This window comes from Brienomyrus brachyistius, chromosome 12, assembly GCF_023856365.1.
Source record: "Brienomyrus brachyistius isolate T26 chromosome 12, BBRACH_0.4, whole genome shotgun sequence".
Taxonomy (NCBI): domain Eukaryota; kingdom Metazoa; phylum Chordata; class Actinopteri; order Osteoglossiformes; family Mormyridae; genus Brienomyrus; species Brienomyrus brachyistius.
In genome coordinates this window covers 27133172-27156061 of record NC_064544.1, presented here as the reverse complement: position 1 = coordinate 27156061, position 22890 = coordinate 27133172, and the positions used below count along the sequence as shown (strand labels likewise).

At 41.1% G+C, this 22890-nt stretch overlaps 2 protein-coding genes and 1 long non-coding RNA gene across 13 annotated transcripts in view; 2 read left to right on the top strand and 1 right to left on the bottom strand.

The window, feature by feature from the left end:
• The window catches only part of slc4a11 (solute carrier family 4 member 11), a 45306-nt gene extending 42073 nt beyond the window's left edge, over positions 1-3233 (top strand). For all 8 annotated transcript variants that reach the window (XM_048970259.1, XM_048970257.1, XM_048970263.1 and 5 more), the window contains 2 exons: positions 94-263; positions 395-3233. In XM_048970259.1, the coding sequence (XP_048826216.1) occupies positions 94-263; positions 395-461 (237 nt within the window). In that variant the 3' untranslated portion in view covers positions 462-3233. The remainder of the gene's footprint in view (positions 1-93; positions 264-394) is intronic.
• Positions 3234-6960: 3727 nt separating this feature from the next.
• eif2ak3 (eukaryotic translation initiation factor 2-alpha kinase 3) overlaps positions 6961-22890 on the top strand; it is a 30174-nt gene continuing 14244 nt past the window's right edge. For 2 of the 4 annotated variants that reach the window (XM_048971195.1, XM_048971196.1), the window contains exon 1: positions 6961-7459. In XM_048971195.1, coding sequence (XP_048827152.1) covers positions 7179-7459 — 281 coding nt within the window. In that variant the 5' untranslated portion in view covers positions 6961-7178. Of the gene's footprint in view, positions 7460-9818; positions 9893-22890 lie in introns of those variants that run through there. The other 2 variants (XM_048971198.1, XM_048971197.1) reach the window with 2 other exon arrangements.
• Positions 7345-9240, bottom strand: LOC125704972 (uncharacterized). The gene is made up of 3 exons (XR_007381309.1): positions 8522-9240; positions 7551-7804; positions 7345-7476 (listed from the first exon to the last, which is right to left on the bottom strand). It is a non-coding gene; the product is annotated as an uncharacterized LOC125704972 (long non-coding RNA).

Genomic DNA, 22890 nt, shown 5'->3' with positions numbered 1-22890 from the left:
CAGGCTTCACATGCAATTATTATAGAGTGGCATAAGAATAGATTGAGGGGTAGTTGAACGCATGTGCTAACCACTGCTCTCCCATCTTCACAGACATCCTATCCCCCTACCCACTACATTCGCAAAGTCCCACAGAGGAAGATCCACTACTTCACAACCTTGCAGATCACACAGCTGCTGATCTTGTGTGCCTTTGGCATGTATCCTCTACCCTACATGAAAATGATATTCCCACTACTCATGATCTTGCTACTTCCCATCAGGTAAGCTCCTGATTATCCTGATAATCTAAGGCTGTATGTGTATTCGCCCAGGCCAGTTGTTTTGTTTACACGTGTATTATAGCATAGCCTACACCATATAGTCACTAACCTTTTCTCTACACTTTCCCCAGGAACAACCTGTTGCCCAGAATCATCGAGGCCAAATACCTGGACATTATGGATGCCCAGCACATGTAAAGGACTGTAGGACTGGAACTATAAAAGGCCATTATCTGTTAAAACATGAAAGGAAAATGTAGCAATTTAGTCAGCAACTTCAATGACAGAAAGGGATAGGAGTACCCAGCTATACGACGACTGTCACATGACCAAGTGTAGGCGAACCAGCCAGGTGTGCTCTGCGTCTCATTCTGTTCTCTCTCTTCTTTAGCTTTTGTTACTACTTGTCTATGAAGTTTGTTGCCAAAGCTTATCATTTCATATATCTCTAACTGAGCAAACCAATAAGCAGCTATAGTATGAAATATGCTGGTGTTTGTACGGCGAGGAAGTTCGTTCACTGAACAAGTATTTTCGCCGGTGTATGAATTGTGGAGCTCTTTATAAGATGCTTTGGATGGAAGCATCTGTTAAATAAATAAATGCAAATGTAAATAATCTGCTGATGACTAGGGGATACAGGAAGACTAACTTGGTTATTACCTGTGAGAGGTGACTCAAATAAGGTCCTGGCTGTTGCACTTTATCACACGGTTAATTCTGTTCCTTTCAGTTAGTCTTTTTTTCTTATAAAATGATTTACATTGGCTGATTAAACACATGTGCTAAGACGGGGTGGTGCTTCTTAGGCATTTAAACATGTGTCATCCATCACCTCTGATCCTATACATACAAGCCAGCTCCAGATGTCAGTCACTGCTTTTTGGTGAAGATGCTTTGTCAGCATCATCTGTCTGACCTACAATAGATATCAGAGTAAAAGCATTGAATAAATCTATATAATAATAAAATGTTTCTCTCAGCTGCACATGAACAAAAGCAAAGCATCGCAAAATGTGACAGGGAGACCAGCTCTTGTTGTAGTGCTTCTCTATTTGCTCTAAAACAGTAACCATATCTGTGTTCTCTCCTTCCTTACTGAGTCAATTCCTGCTGTTTGCCCAGGTCATGTGCCAGTGTTAGTCTGTTCCATTACCCATCCACATTATAAACCGTCATCCCTGCATTTACAGCCAGACTCCAAAGACAGCTGATGTAAGCTGATGAACGGCGTAGAAGCTGAGTTATGGTACACAGTACTGCACATTAGTATGCCTTCTGCGAAAATTGTAACCGTGCCAGTCTGAAGGTTGTTTATTTTGCTGACAAAGTTGAAGGGACCTGTTTTGATGAACCTCTCAATGGTTATATGATTTGAACCTACTGCATTTTATTTTTTTAAGTTATTGGTAACAGTTCGAAAGCAGATATTGTACTGTAAACAAATAATGCCTATTTATAGTAATAATATATATTTTAAAAGAATAAAACTAGTGATTTTAAAAATGTTTTTATTAAACTGTATTATTACTATAAGCAACAAGCAAAGCTAATCCACAAGTTAGTATGAGTGGGCGATGTGTCCGTACAGAACGTCTTTTACAGTATATCAGTACTTTGCTCCTTTGATTGTAAAATAACTAACCAAAATATTGATTCATATAAATTCATGTATACAGTGCAACTTTGGCTTTGAGGGAAAGAGGGCCAGTAGCAGTAGATGTATAGCTAACTTTCAGATCCATCAGAGACATCCACAGAGATGCTGAATGTCAGTTAGATTTAGGGTTTATTTGACCACCAGCAGCCTGGAAAGTGGAAGGAACTGAGAATTATACGAGAGAAAAGCAGTAGAACTTATGCACCCATGAGTGAGATGTTCAAAACCTAATATTGGCATCTTACCGTGGTGTTCTGCCTCTTTTCCTTTCTGTAAGAGCCTTAAAACCCACTTGACTGCACCAATGATTTCACAGTAATGGTGGACATGAGGACTAGAAATCAGCGAATGGTTCTAACACAAATAGTATGACCTCTGTAAGGCTGACTCTCGATTTTTTTTTTTTCTTCAACTCTGGACTCATGGTTCCATCTTGAACACTTACGTTCCCTTCAGAACAGGGAAAAGGCTGGAGAACTGCTAATATTTGTTCAAATCACTAAAAATCCTACTCATTTTATGTGAATCCTTAAGAGTTTGAAGAATGTTCCATTGAATGTTATAACACTTAATGATTAGAATAGAATTGTTGGCCAGATCTACAGAATTGGGCAGCATGGTGGTTTAGTGGGCAGTGTTGTTGGGTTGGGAGTTTAAATCCTTCCTTTGTTCTGGGTATGGAATTTGAGTATTCTCCTTGTGTTGTTCCCTCCTGCAGTCTAAAACATGTGGTTAGGCAGCTGGCATCCTTAAATTGCTCATAGTGTTCACTTGTGTGGGTGTGTGAATCCTGTGATAGACTGGCATCTTATTCAGGGTATACCCCAGCCTTGTTCCCTATGCTTCCTGGGATAGGCTCCAGACCCCTTGCAACCTTGACCAGGCCCAGTGATTAGATGATGATGGATGTAGAGACAAAACCTCAGTCTTGCCTGACATTTACTGTGGTTATATTTGTGTGTGTGTCTATATCAGGTGAATTTCAATGAGTTCCATTTTTGAAAAGTTGCTCTATGATTGGAGATCTATATTAATTTGGAAAATTTTGTGTTGCTTTGTATGTTTTTGCCCTTAGATAAGCTGACGACACACTCCACACAGAACATAATTCTCTGAAATTATGTTAGGTGTACTTCAATTTTTTTTTTCTGAATTCATGAATGTGTAGTAATTTTAAGTAATACAAAACAATTGGTTTCTTAATGTCTACAGAATATTTTGTCACAAAATAAGCTATTTTAATGTAATGTTTAATGTAATGTTGACTATAATATGTAAAACGAAATCAAATAAAAATACATCACAGAGTTCATCGGTCATTATGTGTCTTCGTATAGAAATTCTCCAAAAAATAAATACAAAATGTAAGCATATTGGTTGTTCAGCAAATACCATCATCTAAGGCATTCACTTATATTATTTGTACTGGAACACTGTTTTACTATGGTTATGTATATTGATAAACTGGCTTACATTAAAACTATGTATGCGGTATACAGATTTTTGTCAGACCTACCATTTTTATTTGTTAATTTTTACGTGCGATGTTTCTGATGTTTTTGCTGTGAATATCCAAGCCATAATGCCATCTTCTGGTTAAATATGCACTAGCTATCCCTTTCACTAAAATCAGGTATCTGGAGGTGTCATCCAAACACAGATTATAATGTCTGGAGGTGCTGCCTGTTTAGTGTTGGGCTCAGTCCTTATTGAACACACACCGAAATTATTTTTATCTTCTAAATATTTGTTAGTCTGAACTGAATTCTGACTCAACACTTATTATAACCATCTGTGACATAAGAATAGAATGGGGACAATACAAACAACAAGCTGAAATCCCCTTGGCCCTTTTTTCATTGTATGAAATATGTTGAGGGATTAGTGGGTATAAAAATTGAGAAATTTCCCTTTTGCAATAAGAAAGAAACTATCAGCATCAGTCTGCAAAGGAAAAAAAAGTGGTTGGAATACCAGGAGAAGTTCTTCAGCCTGACAGCTGTTCTTTTACGGCTTTTGTAGTATAATAAAGACTTTAAATGATAAAGGCTTGCATGATGCCTCATAGTTCATTGCAAAAGCCAAAAACATGATTGCATTTAGCAGCTTTGTCGTGAATTCTTTAGTTTATCTACAAATAAAAAACTGTGAGGTAGTTTCATATCCAGTAAGGGTCATGGTAGTTCATCTCAAAAAGCACTTACACCTGAAAAAGTACATTGTAAGACACTAACATGCATGGATACGGAGAAAAACAAACATTCATTCACACAGACACATAAGAAAAGAAAATCATTCATTAGGTACCTCAAACTGCATGCCTTCATGATCCATGAGAACCTGACAGATACAGACCTTGGACCTTGTTGACTCAAATTCCCTGTTCCTTTGTTCCATACCACGGTATGTTTCACGTATTACTGTATATCTGCAACAGCATAACAAATGGATTTGAACTGCATCAAGCAAACATAAATGTAGCATTTTAACTGTGATATTTTAGACTATTTAGAAAAGAGCTAAAACAAATTAGGGGTAGAATATTTGCAAAGACACAATAATAATAATAATAATAATAATAATAATAATAATAAAACAAGTGTTTTGATTGTTAAACCACCCATAAAATAGAAAGAATACATATATTCTTGAGACTTCCATCTGTCTGCTGTATTAGATACTTTGCTGAATTAGTCACTCAATGGTCATTTCCACACAGCTTACCTGGCTTGCAGTCTTACTGCCTGGTGCTTCTCTTCCATTCTCAACATCTCCCCAATAGCATTTCCTGCCACTTAAACCCAGGTCCCACAATGACTGTGTGAAAATATGTACAACAGTGCCATCATCTGGTTGAATAAACACCTCATCCCACTCTGTTATACATCAGCATTACACTTAAATCCTTTCTGTAATTCTGACCTATTCTTTCTGCTACCTCCTAGCACAGTGGTTCTCAAACTCGGTCCTCGGGCCCCACTGCCCAAGCTTGTTTTCCAGCTATCCCTGCCCCACACACTGCTGATTACCTGGATCAGGTGTTTTCAGTCAATCAGAAGCTGAAAGACAGCTTGTGTGTGGGGCAGGGATAGCTGGAAAACAAGCAGGTCAGTGGGGCCCGAGGACCAAGTTTGAGAACCACTGTCCTAACACATCTTCCACAACATTGGACTTTCCTCATCCTCATCACACACCCCAGCATCTCAACAATACTATTTCAGGGGTTATTTTTGTCCATGCTCCCATATAATACATCTATGCGCAGCAGCACGTGTGAAAATTTTTGACTATGGTGGCCATCAAGGTCCAGTTATATTTTTTGGATGTAGGTGCACCATCTCTTCTATGATTTTGCTTAGAAAATGACACATATTTTGTTTTCATTATTTTGATGTGGGGTGGTAAGGTATTTACTCCAGGCCCTGTTTATGCAGCAGCTACATGATAAGCCCAACTCCTGCAGACTTGTGCTGCCAGCTGAGTTTTTATTGTATGAGCACAAGCACTGATTCACAGACTTAATTATAGTTGCAGTTACCAGCTAAACTTTCATCAGTCGGTACCTCTATGGCTTCCTCCCAATACCTTTTTTTTCCTGATCTCAAGGCTTCTGTGAAATGGGTATATCTGAAATACCATAGTGTATAATGTAAGCACAATTCACAGTCACCATCACATTACACTGGGCATGATTCTCACTGTACACAATCCATGTACTCTCCCTTGCATAGATTTAGCTATTACAGTATTAGTAAAGTAAATTAGGCAAAATATGACAATTTGTTTTAACTATACTTTAGAATATTTTAGGTGAATTTTATTAATCCTAGAGGGAAATTCTTGTGCATACACCACCAAGGTGCACAGAGAACAGAAACATACATTTAGTTCAAAACAGATGCTAAGATAAACATAGTAGAAGCAAATACAATAATGCATAGTAGACAAATAGAATAAAAATATTATGGAATATTAAATAAATTGAGAAAAAAGAATGCATAAATAAATCGCAATAAATTAGCGGATGGTATTGTGTGACAGTATCGACTTTTCCTATTGAAGCTGGGACGCTTCGTGGCTTCTTATGGCTCGGGGTGAGGAATGGCACGTCGGGAGCAGGTAGAAAGGATCGCTGGTAACGCTCCTTAGCACATAGCAGTGGGATGAGCCGGTAGCTAAAGGTGCTCCAAGATAGTACCCCATGAAACGAAAGGGCAGAAACGTTCATAATGTTCAGTTTTGCTAGAATCCTCTTAGCCAGTACTGCCTACCATACCGCTATGATGACTGAAAAAAGCTCAAACAGAAAATGTCTTTCTGAGACTAACCCATATTACTATTCCAATCAAACTAGAAAAAAACGATTTTTTTGTAACTCTGCAGTAACATTCCGAAAGTGCTTCTGTGATGCCGTCGATGCGCGCTCTTTCCGCGTCAGCGCAGTGACTTCCTTGCGCCTTCCTCCTTCCGCGATGTCCCCGAAACTTCTTACTCTAAAACAGCCACGTATGCCGTTTCCATCGCGCTGCCCCGCCGTCCAATAAGCGAACCGACCCCGAGCGCAAAACGTCAATTCCCCAGTGTAGCAACTGACGAACAGGGTGTCGTCTATTAACCAATCGGTAACAATGACTGTCACTGACAGCGCCTACATCCTTCAGCACATCCAATCACCGTTGCGCGGGTTCCATGAATTTACCAATAATCTTAACACTTCTTTCACATTGGTTCGGCGTAACAATAATTGACCAATAAGCGTTTTCCAAACTCCGAACACGCTCCGCAGTTGTTTTTTACTGGAATAAGCCCTGTTGTCAAGCATGACTCCCATGTATCCTGATATACAGGCGGACAACCAATCAGCGTAAATGTTTAGTTTACTCGACCGACCATTGAACCGGATTTGATTAGTCTGTAGACATTCGATGGACGTTATTTTTATCCAATTACAATATGAATCGTGCCTTTTTCCGAAACCTGCCCGTTTTCTGGCCAATTACAGAGAAGTAGGGCGGGGTTTAGCATTACGAAGGCTGTTTGACAGCAAGCAGAAACAGAATACTGCTATGGTATCCTGGTGGCAGTGTCTGTTTACATGAATACTGGGGGGAAGTACAGTAGTCAGGTACTTGAAGCCATTCAATGTTATTATAACGCTTCTACTTTATTTTTTTGAGAAAGAAAGGGAAAGAAGCACAGATTTCACCCCTCACTCGATACGACACTTCTTCTCCACTAATGTGCTATTTCCACAAATGGAAAAGGGGCTTCAGCTGGGAAACTTGAGCATTTCTCTTGTGCTCCTGCTGCTGCTGAAAGCCCTCACGGGGACGGCTCAGAGCTCGGCCGGGAGGGGAGCCGAACCCGCCGCCGCTCTGGGGTCAGAGACGGTCGAAGATGGTCCCGACGTCATGGAGCGGGCTTTGGGAAGCGTCGGCGCTCCGGTGACCGGAGACGTGACCGTGGAGGATGACGAAAACGGGCCGGCGGGGGAGGAGGACGCGGGGGAAGGCGACGAAGACGCCAGGCTGAAGAGGTGGGTTGGAAATAGAGCTGTAAAAGGTGGAAAAGTTTAACGGCAGTTCTTTTAGAACAGGCGAGACAAACAAAACGGCTGGTTACTGAACTTTCTCTCCTCTCCTCTGGGGAACGGCGGCCGATATCCCACCGCGTTTCCCTTTGTTAGCTGCGCTGTCAGCCTGTCGTTTCTTTGCCGGAACTTCTCGGCAGAAGCCGGTCCCCGGCTGGTTATCATACAGACTCTTGGCTGCTTCTTTGCGGGCGCCTCGGCATCCAGGGAGGCACTCCCCTGCGCCGCCCGTCCTTTTAATAGACTTTCCGTTGGACGCGGGCTCATTGTTGTCCGGCTTTGAGAGAAGTTCTGGAGAAGCATGAAGTTTTTTGACCTTATAGCTGGCAGTCTATATACCGCGGACCCGATTCGATCGGGTATCTGGAAGTCTGTTCTGCGTTTGTTTACATGCATGTTTCCGCTTAATTTGGATAACCGATTACAGGTCCAGTCAAGACCAGTAAGGATATACAAAAGCTTGTCGCCAGTTAAAGTTTAACCAGAAGTGGCTCCAGGATCTGAATATTTACAGGTGTCGATACCAGTGCAGGTGGATCCACCCGGATCCTCCGCTAATTTCTGCAGTGCAGTCGGTCCAGTCTCACTTACTGAATTTTTTTAAACAAACATGCAATTAGGTGGGCTTTAAGTTAACAATTTAATTCGTTCATTTAAAATAAACTCGCTCCATTTAATGTTAACTTCATTTTCTCCTCCGGTAGGTTTAGTAGGATGTTTTCCCGTTTATGCTGATCATGTCAGCAGTAAAAACAGTGCTACACTGGATAAGTAAGCTGTACGTTACTTGTGCCAATCTGATTAAGCATATTATAATTGTAATAATAATTGGTGCTGGCGTTGGGAAACCCTGCACAGTGAGGTCCGTATGGATCCGAATGAGGCGCCATGCGGGTTTTCCGAACTTTCCAGCCTTCAGTGGCGTTCCGACACGCCGCCGTGTACATCCCAGCACAGACGGGGTGTGTTGGGTCATATCTTTACAGTCTTGTTTGTAAGCGACTTTACCTTGTTTGCTTTTGCAAGCGCTGCTCAGTCCTCGTCAAGTTGTGCATTGTTTAAATGTGAGTGGGCTGGACATGACAATGTCTGGCGTGACTTTTGATTACAACGCCATTGATTTTAAGCAGATGGTTCACGTGCGGTTTTTGGAATTTGGCTGAGCCACGAAAAATAGTTTGCAGAAAATGTGTTGCATGCGGGGTTCGTTTTCATTAAAAGCCCCACTCTAAAATATTTAGATGATCATCTAAAATTGAAGTTAAATGTAAATAACTAATGGATAGACTATTTTGATTACACTCACTCTTTTGCATTTAGGGATGTTAACATTTGAGCAATCCATATGTAATGGAAATGTTTCTAAAAAAATTTAAATCTGGTAAAAGTGTATTTTATAATGATTGTCCAGCCATTTAGTGACTTGTACCATATTAATTATAATGGGTAATGAAAGAGCCCATTGAAGACCCCATATACCACAGTCACTCCTAGGATTCAAGCTGTCTCCAGATCTCTCCTCAGTTGATGAATCAAACTTCAGATTCTCAATGTTGCTGGTTCCCATGATTTGTGACGTCATGGTTAACTTGCACAGATACTATTTGCCATCTAGTTGTGACTGGGGAAAAATATTCTTATTTTATTTGCATTATTTGCAAAATAGTTTCTTTTGGTGCCCAGTGTGATTGTGCTTTTCAAAAATGTGGCATATTTTGATTTTATCATTCACTTTGTTTGCAGTGCACACAATGTATATGTGTTTGTGCGTGTGGAAGAGAGTGTGAGGTGAGATGCACTTCAGGATGTGCAAAGATAATGCTTTGTGTTTATAAATAGCACTCAGAACAGCTGTGTGTATAATAGTATTCTTGTAATAACTGTTCACAGGTCATTAGTAAAACTTCCCTGCAGAGTTGGGCTAGATTAGGGTGAATTTCTGAAGTGTTCATCATATTTGTATGAATGGATTTCTGGTGCTTTTGCAGGTTTGGCCATTTCTGCTGAACAACACACATTCTTTGGGCTGTTCCCAATATTATACCTCTATCTACTGGACAATAAAACGAGCCGCTTTAGAAGTATTTGTTTTATTTGATTGAGATTTGTTTTTTCCAGAGTTATTTGCATAGTTTACCGTTTTAGCCTTTCACCTATTTAAACAGCATAAGATTAACTAAATCTACATTCAGTCTCATAACCTGCTTTGGTATACAGTGGCAGTTCCTCCCCTATAAACCTAGTGGGTATCTGTGATTAAAAATAGTGCTTTTTCTTTTTGGTGGAGGAGTCAGTGGGTGTGACTGGTAGATCCCAAGGCAGCGCTAGCTGAGTGTGGGAGACGACTCGCCCCAGATACTCGCTGCAGAGGGACGGAGGGTGAGCACTCCCTGGTTCCCCAGACAGACGGTGCACGTGTGTGCACACACACGCACACACACACACACACACACACACACACACACACACATATCTGCATAAGCTCCTTGGGGAGAGCTGACAGAGGAGGGGAGCCCACTGCTCATTGTCAGGACAGTGACCTGATTAGGTTCACTTTAATTCACGGGTGATAGTCCATCGGCAACATGGATCCAGCACCTTGTTTTTATATAACATGAACATGTCAAGCACGTTCATGTTAATTGCAGGAGAGTGAACTGTATCGTCTTAAAAAAGTTTTTATTTTCCCCTCCAAAGCTCTGCTTTTCGCATTATTTTCTGTCTGTATTAACACAAGTCATGCTGTAGATAAAATGTCTGGTTGTCGTAGGCAAAAGTAAACAACTTCACTCTTGCAGTGTAAACTGGTGATTTATAGGAGGCTTGACTTTCTTGCTCATTTTTTCTCCTTCCTTAGTTGGACTTATCTGGAGTCTTTCAGAAACTAATCTCTTTCAAGAGGTGTCTCTACAAAATTTCCTGGTTGTAATTCTGGACTCCCGCTGTCTCGTGTTGGGTTTTATTTCCACTTAGCCATAAAGGACTCAAAGGGTTTCTTAGTCCATACTTGTAGATTTCAAGGGTTCCAGTGAGTTTCTTTTGACTCTTGTGAGCCGCATTGCCAGAGCCTTGAGCTTTCATATGTAGAGAAACTCGTTAGGTGGTCCCTCAGTCATTTCAGAATGGTTTGGCTGAGACATGTACCAGAACACAATATTCCCAGTTCAGTGCAAATCTTGATGTTGGGTTCGCAGTTCTGTGCAGTTTTGGTACAGTAGGGAAAACCGTTCGTTTCAAAATTATTGATTATTAAAACTGTAAGTGCAATTTTGAACGGTTGTAAACCAAAGGCTGTGCATCTGCTGATGTTAGAGCTGTGCGATATAATGATATATTTTGGATGACGAAATAAAAACGTCTATAATTTCATATTATGCTCCATCATTGATTTTGTGGTGTAGCAAAAATACACCATTTATGGCAATACTCCATCATTTGGATGACTGCAATGGTACATGCCGCCATGTGAGATATGGCACAAGTTTTTATTGGCCTTTTATTTGTAACCCACAGAAGATAATCCACAAATATGTACCATAATTCAAAAATACTGAAGTATCCAATACACACATTTTTAAATTGTTTTCTGTAAAATCATATCCCCAAAAATACGGAGCGATATGTACCCGAGAAACATCCTGTTTATAGTAACTGGCGGTGAATGGACACAGTGCAGTTAATAAATATGTATAAAAACACGTATATTTAAGTTACATAGTGTGTATTGTCCCTCATAGCTTAATGTGTAAAGCACAGTTTCCTGGACATGTCTGTATAGGTTTATACTTATTACTCCATTAATTCTATCTTGTGCACTTTAAAAAGATGCAGTACAGTTATTAGTAAGAAAAAAGTATAGTGAGGGATCACAAAACTATTGCGAGATAAATATTTCACTAAATACTTTCCTACCCTGACCTCTTAGGGGCTTCATTTACATTTACAAATACATGTTTATCCACAAATATGCATTTGTATTTGAGTTGTATAAAATCATATGCACAAAAATTCAGTACGATCTGTACACCTAAAATGGGTTTTGCACATTTGTGGATCACTTCCCGTCTATTTTGCGGATTGTGTTATATTTGTGACCTGGTTCCTTTCTATTTACGGATTTTTGTCCATTTCGTACCGTAGCGCATCTGTAGAAAAAATCCATTAATATGAGATCCAGCTGATACATATATATCATTATCAGGATTAGGGCTGCCTGATATTTTGCTTAATTGACACTGCCAGCCACATTGTTCAATTCCGATTTTTTGCTCAGATCGGATTTGTCTATCTTGACAGTTCACATTCATAACTACAAGTGACCTGTATCTGATTGTAATGTGAAGACATTGGTCCTCCAAAACATCACGCATATGCACATTGATACATTTTTACATGGGTCAACTGCGTCACCAACAATAAATAACGTCATATCTGTGAGACGACTCATGACATTAAAAATGGAGGCATTAGTAGCTTACGCATGGATCGCACTTTGCTTTGGAGGACGACAAACAGTGAATCACCTGTACACGAGCAGGTCGAAAAGGAGAAAAAAGTCCGGCGGCTAGCTTTTTCTGTTTTCGCAGTTATTGCTGGAACTGCTGCACCAAGAGATGTGTGGGTACGAGCCTGCCGGTGCAGGCTGATGATGTCAGCGCATGCGTATAAGCAAAAAGCCACATGAATTCCGATTTGAGTCACTTCAGCATCGCAGTGTGAACGTAGCCTTAGATTCATGAATTTTATTATTATTACTATTATTATTTGTAAATGTTGTGTCTGTTTTGATTACAGTTGAATGTTTTTGAAAAAATGTTCACATTGCGGTATTTGTCCATCGAATAAGTTGTTGATTTTCCGCTGAAGTCTGTCAGGAGACAAAGTAGTGCCCACAAATCTCTTGCTTTTGCTCAGTTATCATCTCTATGGAATACAAAATATTTCCACACAACGGAAGACAATTTTTTAAGACCAGATCATGTTCACTTTTCTCTTCCTTGAAAATGAAGTTTATGCGCGAGTCCAACATTAATTAAGGATAAGAATGATTATGATTGACCAGGAGAGTGCATTCAGAGCTCATGCAAAAGCAACTGTGGTCAATTTAGACAATTATTTTAAACATGTACTAGATAATGTTGTTGAAAATGAATCATCATTTGTGCTGCGATATACTTCACACGAGGTGATACATACGCTACGTAACATGTAAGCAGTGGATTGTACTTGAACACGTAGTTCTGGAGGATTAAAGGTCATGTCCACCAGGGGGCAGTGCCAGAACCATCGTAATAGGCTCCTTCGTTTCCTGTTTCACTAGTTTTATATGAGGTTGTGACATGAAATGATGTACAGTCACTCTCCCCATAGCGATCGACTTGCTATTTTTTTAATTTTGCTGCAGCATTCCTATATTTTAACCATTGCTCCACATTGTACTTGTAAACCCCACACTTTCTACAAATTTTATGACTAAGATTTATAAATATCAAAACTGTATTGAAAAATAACATTGCTTATGAAAGTAGGCAAGTCAGAATTTCAAGTTGGTTTCATTGTACTTTGTACACATAATACTGCTTTCTTAGAATCTTAAACTGCCATTAAATTTTGAAGACACTGTACGCAGAAGGGCACAGTAGTGCTCACAATATTTTCTCTCTTGCCTCTGGTCCTTCCGGCCACTCATTCTTAAAAAAAAATCAGGTGTTACTTTAATGCCAACTGCCGTACACAAACACGTAGTCCCGTGAGAAAAGGTGACCATACTGCCCCCCCAATTTTTGGTGGTATTGCATCTCGCTAACATGTCGCGTTAACTCCTCGGAGGTGCACCCATGATACGTGGATTGAACGCAGAAAACGGCATGATGCATACGCAAATGCGTTGTGAGCATCAAGTATAAATCAGCCCTTCTTAAGGTTTTTGTTTCTTATGATTAAGTAAAAATGTTTTATTGTAACTTGTTGATGGTTTAAACCCTGCAGAGTCACTGCAAACAAATTGTGAAAACCACTAAAGAAAAGGCCAAACGTTTGTATGCCAAAATTGGCTATTTGAGGAACATAGGGGTATACTTGCTTAATTACAAAACCAACCTGTCTCTTTCAAAGGACAAAATTGATCAAAGGAATAGTTGAATATAATGGGCAAGTATGAATCTCACATACCATCTTTCAGAAGGACTTTCACTTAAAGATATGTGCCAGAACGTAAATTAGTTTTGTGATTTTGTTGCATGAAGAGAAGGTCCACGTGCATGCTCTGGCAGATTTGCCTGTGGTTAGCAAAGACTCTCTATTGAAAGTGATGTTATCTTAGTGCTTGTATTGACAGTAATTGTTAATGCTGATTATTTTCAGTTTATGCCGCACTGGTCCTCTGATTGACCGATAGATGCTGAATGGTAGCCAAAATTTTAAAAGGGAACTGTCCTACTTGTTTTGTTTTTTCTGCAGTTCCCTCTTGCTCAGCATCTCTTTCTTCTAAAATGCACAATTCAATTATTTATATATATATATATATATATATATATATATATATATATATATATATATATATATATATATATATATATATATATATATATATATATATATATATAGCAAAATAGAATCAGCAAGAGTGTGCTCTGGTGAACAATGCGAAGAGGATAGAGAGTGCTTACTAAAATAGTTATAAGCTTTAAACCATGTGAATGACTGTTGTGTTGTTATCGCAATGTTCACATATTTGCCCAGAATTTTAAGCTGGAATGAAATTCTAGTATTTTTGCATGGTAATTTTCAGGTGAAGCCACCTGCCCATGTAAATTTCCAAATAAGCACCGTATTTTGGTCAGCGCATCTGTATTTGCTGACATTTGACAACAAATAATCAACATCAATCTTAGCTGATATTGTGGCTGATATTTAAACTTTATTAACATTCTAAGTTGCCAGCGCCAGGGTTAAAGTACTAACTACTACAATTCCATTAGCTTTCCCTTGTGTGTCATCAGTAGTTCTTTAGTTACTTTTCAGAAAAATTAAAAATGAAAATTAAGAGAGATGCTTGCAGCATTTATTGCATTGCAAGTGAGTTTTAGAGAGAATAGCTGTGACGCTGGTAATAACGCGATAAGTAGACATTAGTGCCCCCTTAAAATAGTACTTGATGCCCCAGTTTCTCTCACTAGTAACTACAGAGCCTCATAGTTTAATTTGTAGGCTGTTTATAGTAACATTTGTGTGATGATTTGTTTGTTTTCAACGGTCATGATGTGTTCAGATATTGTATTAGCCTAATTTTAGTAATTAGGGTAATTTATTTGTGGAAGGACAGTGTGATCCTGAGTACAGTATTTTTTTTTTTTCCTCCCTACCTGTGCACATTCCATCCATCCGTCACCGTAACAGTTTAATCCCAACTGGGGTCGCGGGGGGACGGGAGCGTATCGCGGGAACAATGGGCACAGGCGTGAACCAACCCTGGGCAGAGACCAACGCACCGCAGGGTACACACACACACACACACACACACACACACACACACACACACACACACACACACACATACATACAGCCACACAACTACAGGCCCAATTTAGGCTCGCCAATCAACCTGTCCTGTATTCTCTTGGACCGTGGGAGGAAACCCACGCAAATATGGAGAGAGCATGCAAATTCCACACAGAAAGGACCCGGGAACTTCTTGCTGTGAGGCAGCAGTGCTAACCACTCTGCTACCGTGCCACCCCGACGTGCACATTCATTTATGTGTATTAATTTACTTTTACTATAGTAAGTGGGCAGTTTGAGTCCTGGAAATCTGCACAAGCTTCAGATGTACTACAATGGAAAAGTGTGGGGTCAGGATTGGTACCCAGATGTAATGTCGTTTGACGTCGTGTTTTTGAGTGTGGCTGAAAAAACGTACATTGCGATATTTGAAGTTTTTATGTTATTTAGGAGTTGAAAATTAAATATAATTGACTTTATCTACTCGGGCTGTAACGGTACACGGTATATTATCGAACCGTCCGGCATACCCCTGACGGTTCAATACTCGCATGTGAACCACGGTATTATGAGATGCCTGTCATTTTCCTGTATGTGCAGTCAATACAAGGCTGTGTGTATGTTTTTTTTTTTTTTTTTTAAAGAATACGTTAGACTAACACTGGTATACAGTGATTTTGTTGCCAACGGTGTCTGAACGGTTTTATAAAGTTTATGGTGCTCATTAAGAATATGACTTTGATTTTGCCAGATTGGCTATAGTTTCTGAGATATTTAATATCCATCCATCCATTTTCTACTGGGTCCACTGGGTCCGCATCCACTATCCTACTGGGTCGCGGTGGGTCCGGAGCCTATCCTGGAAGCAATGGGTACAAGCCAGGGAACAACCGAGGTTGGGGGGGCAGCCCATCGCAGGGCACACTCACACACGCACACTTACGGGCAATTTAGTAACTCCAATTAGCCTCAGCATGTCTTTGGACTGTGAGGGGAAACCAGAGTATCCGAAGGAAACCCCACAACAACATGGGGAGAACATGCAAACTCCACACACATGTAACCCAGGCGGAGACTCGAACCCGGGTCCCAGAGGTGTAAGGCAGCAGTGCTAACCACTGCACCACCATGCCGCCCAGATATTTAATAATTAATTAATTTATGCAACATGTTTGAAAAGCATTCAGAATTGCAAGAATATTTTTATTTCAGTAAAAAGTGTAACGTCATACAAAAAAACAAATGTAAAATATCTAACAATGACAGGAAAAAGTTATGTATGATTTGATTAAATACAATATAAATTAGCTATTAATTATTAATGTCGATGCTTCAGAAAAAACCTACAGGCCCACACCTGCTTAGTGTCTCCAGATCCCACTACAAGCAATGCCTTCAGTACATTCTCCTCAACCGACACACTGAAAGCAAAAGTGCTATGAGCTTTGCAAAGGGTTAGCCGACATCACTCCTATACGTCCAATGTTGACATCACACTGTGGTGAGCTATTTGCTGGGACACAGTTAGTAATTGTAGGAAGTTGTGGCCTACATACCCTTCACAACTCATTTGAAGTGTGGATGGTGGAGAAAGTGCTCAAAGCCCTACATTTTCTTTTCCACTCTGCACCAGCCAGAAGAGAGGACTTCACAACTGAAACATCATCCTCAAGATTCCCTCTACCTTTCTGTGGCCATTGGTGGCTCGAAAATTTTCCAGCTGCCGAACGAGCATTGGAAGTCTGGCCCTCTATTATGAACTATGTGAACCTGGTGAAGTCAGAAAAGGTGAAAAACCCAGGGACATCTTCTTCTGATTGCATTTGTGAAGCCCGAATTGATCCCCTTCTTCTGGCCAAACTACGTTTTTTTCATGGCCCTATTACAAGCATTTCAACCATTTCTGGCTAAATATCAGACAGGTGTTCCCATGAGGCCCTTCCTTTGGAAGGACTTGGCAGATTTGATCTGGATAAATATTCACCACCAGAGTAACAACAGCAATAAATGAACATGCAAACATGCACATGTGAGCTTAACTCTAAACAGTGGCTTAGGTAATGAAATGAATGATGAAGCGTTGGAGAAGTCAGAAAATAAAATTAGAGTCAAAATACAGACCAAAAGCTATTGCATTTGTTATCGCACACAAGTCACATTGTGGGAATGCATTATTTTCATGGATGTCCATTATCTCAAAAACTAGAACCAATTCGGCAAAAGTAATGTGATTTTTTTTTTTTTTTTTTTTTTATTAATTCAGCACCCTCAAAATACACTAAATCCATTCAAAAAACCTTGGCAACTGATTTTTTGTAGACCTGTGTTGTTGTTGTTGTTGTTGTTGTTGTTATTTATTATTATTACATGTACCTGTACTAGATAATGTTGATAAGGAATTATTAAAAAGTATGGACCATATGTGTGACTGAGTGTGCATACTGCAGTAGGCAGGTTGGTTGGTTGTTTCCTACCTTGCACCAATTGCAATGTATATAATGTATTATGTAATATATATATATATATATAGATTATTTTGTACACACAGCAGCATAATGTAGATTGTATATTGTATAAAAAAAGGTCTAGATAGGACATGTGAAAGCAATTTGACATGCAGTGTACAGTGAAGTGTATAGTGCAGTACTCTTTGTTTAGAAATTGATAATAAGTAGACTTTCTATGGTATCATTCAGCCTAGCAGATTGGAATGGGATGAAGAGAGTGGTGCCCAAGTATTATTAGCAAATTTTCACATTCATGGGGATCTTCCACCCCTAACCCTCATGAATGTAGACAAAGATATAGTGCAAAATAAGACAAAGCACAAAGACATAGTACCCTCAGTGCAAGAATAGAAAAAGATTAAGGAAATGAATAAGAAAAAAAATGTTAAATAAATACAAATGGATTCTGTATTGTGGTTCTCTAGTTACCGATAGCAGTGCTGCAATAAGCAGTGCTGTTGCTGCAAGCCCAAGGCCCATTATAAAATGTGTAGTGTGGTGTATTTAACACTGGTGTGCAGAGGTCTAGTGAGGCAGCAGTTGTGAAAACAGCAGCTGTCTTTGCACCTGTCTTCTCTATGGAATTGCTGGTAGTGCTACAAACTGATTCTAGTGGGGTGGGGGCTTTGGCAGTGTAAGTAGCAATGTGTTGCTGCTATGTGATGGAGTTTAGTTTTGATGGTTGAAGCTCCATTCTCTAACCTGAGTAGTTAGAAGCAGCCCCAGTAAGTTCTCCCTGATGTATTGAAGACTTCTGTACTTACATCGCACTACGCTGCAATGCCCTGCAATACTCTACCCATGAATGCAATGGCAAGAATCCCACACCACATTCCACCACTCTGTCACCGGTTGAGCCTGATGGGTGACAGAGACCAGATTTGTTATTGTTCTGGGACTTGAGAAGGTTCTGTGGAAGGACAAACATTAGATTCCAGGTAATGTTTTCACTTGCTATTCATATATTAATATTGTTTGTTTTTGTGCCAAAAGTGGAAGGTTTTCTCCATTCATTCTTTGTTTATATTGTATTTATCTAGGAAATTATAGGTGTGATGATGATATGGCTGTGCTTGCCTAACGAGTATAAAATCTGTCAGGTTTAATTAGAAGCATGTTGGTAACATTTGTCTAGTGAGAGCCAACCTCAAGTCTTTGGCTTGATTAGCCAACTGTTGGCGCTATTCTTGTCTGACCCAAGAACCAGCTGTGCCAAAAAAATGGAGATATGTGGAGAGGGCGGCAAGTCCCTGCAAGCTTTGACAGCATCCTAACCTGCCTCCTGGAAGCATTTGACACTCTTTCCACCAAACGTTATCATTCTTTAGCATCAGGGACCTATTTTTGTATGGCTGGTCATTCTTACTCGTGTACGGAGTCTTGGTAGTCATTTCTTCACTTATTAATTTGTGTGTTTCATTTTTCCCAAGTTATGTCTGGTTTTTAGTGGCTGAAATAATTGGCGTGTGTTTAATCGTAGTCCTTTTCAGAGGGACATTCCAAGTAGTCTTTGGTATTTACAGTGTTCTGTAATACACTGGAAAACCCTACGTGGTCATTACTGGGTGGTGTGGTTTCTGTTTTTCTGGGGCAGAGTGTCCGGCATGCAGGGGGACCCACGGGGCTCAGGTACCCCAGCCGGCTGTTCTTGTTTGGTTGCCAGTCCATTAGAAAACAAGAGCATAACCATAACATGTCAGGAAGAGTCCAGTCTTATATCAGTAAAGTTTAGTGCTCTCTGTTCTTTAATTTGCTCATATACCATCTGTTGATTTATTATTCTTATTTACGTATTTAAAATATATTTTGTTTTTCAGGATATTCGAGTTGTATACTGTGTACTTTTTAAATTTAGTTGGTTCCATGTTTACTTATTTGCACTATGTGTCTTTGCACTAAACTGTCTGTTTAGCACTATATCTTTGTCTGTGTACTATGTTCTCGCTGCTGTACGCCAATAACTTCCATCTTAGGCTTATTTTAACTGAGGACCGTAAACTCCGGAGGATTCTCAGTGTGAATTCCCTTAGTTTCTGTTCCAGGTTGCTTCACAGGTAACATCACTCAATGCATACTGTGCACATTTAGCTCACTATACGAGATTGCTGCTGGCTCTGTGTGGGACTTTGATTCTTCATCATCACATTTGGTTCCAGTTGGTATCTAGGCTGAGCAACAGCGTATGGTGCTTATGGTGCCCTACCCTCAGTATGGCTGATCCTGTGGACTTCTGATGGGGGGTCTTGGGGTAGAAGGGGGTCAGCTGCTGTCTTCCATGTGGGCCAGTAGCAACACCTCGCCTTCTCTGGGCTGCTCAGTGTCTGACTCCCACTGCCTACCGCTTAGCAACAGCGAAACAAGCAGACTTAGTGGGGCAGCCAGTCGGCCAATCAGGAGGCGGCAGGGGGGAGTGTTCAGAATTTGAGTTAGCCGCGTCTGGGAGGAGAGGAGGGGGAGAGTTCGTGTCCTTGTGTTTTTCACGTCGGGTTCTGTAACCAGGGAAAGTTTGTTTTTTTTTTTTTTTTTAATAATGGAAGCTGTTTGCTGGTGTTGACTCTGCTAGGCTCAGGTGCATCATTTCCAGCACATAGTTATTAGTGAGTAACTTTTTCATCAGTTTGACTTCTTAACCATTTTAAGAAGAATAGTTTAACTTAAAATTAAAAATAATAACCGGCATCCCATTTTGGATAGTGATTTATTTTATTTTTTTTGTAAAGGTTTGAAATGTCTCTCTTTCTTAGCTCTACTTTTATCAGAGCTAATTATCTTAATTTAAGTTTATATTTACATATTCTCTCTTCCCAGAACAGTTTAGTACCTGGATTTTTAACTGTGATGGTGACCTGCTGGTTCTCCGCCCTGCAGATAAGGCGGAGTTGCTGTGTTTAGGAGGCACATGTGTGATTCAGGAGCTTTAAAATACTTATGTATGAATGTAGGAACTAGCATTATCTTCTGTCCCCTCTCAGTCTTGGCTGTGATGGCCTCGTTGAAAGGGCGTGGGTAATTTTTATTTTGGTCTTATTTCTGCTTACTCGGCACGGAGTTGGGTCAATGAACTGAGAATGGAAAGGCTGTGTGACAGGCTGGGAGCAGGCCTGCACTAGGACCACGTTGCTCTGCCTGTCTGTTGCTAGCTCCCTACTGCTTAGCAACAACGAATCAGCCACACAGGCTGTAGTAGGCACGCAGCCAATGGGAGGGATGGAGCGAGTCTGTCTAAGTTTGATTTAGCCGCGTGCGAGCTGGAGAGAGGGGGGCTGCAAGGGGCCGTGTTGCCATGTGTGAGCCCTCCCCCCCAGCCCCCCCCCCCCCCCCAATTGTCCCAGCGTACTGTGTTCTCTCTGTACTCTGGCTGCAGTGGCTGCTGTGTTCATCCTCAAGTGCAAAGCCTGCAGAAGGTGGATGCGTGTGTGGGAGGTTGGGCTGCCGCAAGGTCAGCATGCGCTGCGATAGCCTGTCACGACGGACCTCCAGGTGGGCTAACTCGCGCCTTTAAACCCGGATTGTTTGCAGTCCGTGACCCGTGCATGTGTTTGTGAGGTTGTGTTGGAGATGCAGCTCATTCTAGATGTTATGCTGAGTTCAGCTACAGGTCTTCTACATGCTCTCCTTTCATAGTTTTCTCTCTCTCACTGAGTGTTAAGGACTTCTTTCCTGGAGTCCCTTCATAGACCGGAGGCTAAGCTGCTGTATTTCAGGCTGCTGATCCTTAGACTGTTTTACTGACCATAACCTTGTTGTTTTTTTTGTTTACAAACAAAAAAACTTTCACTTAAAAGGTGATTATTTGACTGAGCTTTAACAAATGCTGTTGAAGGGATTAAATATGAAAAGTGTCATCAGAATACTTTGGGGAGTGGGAGGTCATGGATGCTTTTTAAGAAAGTTTGTGCTGTGACAGTGAAGTTTATGTTGCGCCGTCTGAGGGACGCTGTTGCTTTCTGCTGCTGTGGAACCCTCGTAGCACCCTCAGTAATCTCAGGGGCGTCTGCGGGTACTGGGCGAGCTGGAGGTGTCAGACGGCTTACAGTTGCCGGTGTGTGCTTATTGGAGCGCTGTGCTTTTGATTGACACAGCTGCCTGAAATAAACCAATGTGCCCAAGCCCCTGGCTGTTGCTGGGAGCCCAGTGTGGCATAGCTTAGTGGGAAAGAGTGCCACAGCATGGTGAGTGGCCAGCCTCGGACTTGGTGTGGCTGAGGATGGGTGTGGAATGTAGCCTGACAGTGACGTGAACAGCGAGTGGCCGACGGCAGTGACCTGTACCTTGTGACAGGGACCTCCCACTATAACAAGACTCAGCTGTGCTGGTCATTATGGAAAGTCAATGTGAGTACTGGAAACTTAGATGGCTTATTATTCCGAAAGGAGCCTGCTTGGTCATGCGACAGTAAAACCCACAGTTCAGTCGAGGGCACTGTGTTTCCTTTTGCAGCTGCATTATTGATTGGCTGTTCATCTCTGGATCATTCAGATTTCTTCATGCAGGCTTTGAATGCTACTAGGAGCATGTTCCTGCATGCTAAATGCTAAATGTCTTTATGTCTGAGTGCGAGTGTCAATGCGCTTCGTGCTCCAGGAGTGCATCTTTACTGCGAGGGTGTGGTACCGCACCGCAGTGTCTCCCCACGTGTTCTGCTGTTGTGTGTTTTCATTCTGTCAGTGTGTGTGGAGTGGGGAGCGTTGCCTGGGATAGGAGGAGGCCTGCCTGCTGCTGCACGGCGACAGCCAGCCGCTTCAGCTCATTGGTTTAGGTTTTTCGGAAGGCTGCGCATTGGTTGAAAAAGGAATGGACCTGAGTGATGATTGGCTGGGGCTGAGCCAGCGGCATCTATTGGCTGAGCGTTTCCTGGTCCTTGGAGACGTTCTCGCTTCTTCAATGGGTCTCTCTTACTCTGCATCGGTTCTGTCAGATTCTTACTGTCTTTAGAGATTATGGGGTGTTGGGAATGAGCTATTGGTTAATTTTTTTTTTAACTGCTAGTATGTTTACATAGGAAACCATTGTGATAATCAAACATTCTGATTTTTAACTTTCTGCAGTATATCACTGTAGACCTGTGTAAAGGACTGTCCCCAGTCACTTCCTTAACGGATGGGGGTAATGCACTGAAGTGCTATCAGGGCACTGGTTGAGGGGCTGTGCTCTGTGTCTGAGTAAGCAGCTGGCTAAAGCACTTCCCCATAGTCTGTAAGCCTGCGGCAGCAGGTGAGCTGATCCCTACGGTTAACAGTAGCAGCACATTTCTGTGTTCAGTCTAATGAGGTGCTCGCAAAGCCACATTGCCTCTATTCAGCATATGGTGGCTGTGACTCTCCCCCAGAGTAAACATAGGCAAAGCACCTTGGTCCTCTGCCTGGCAGC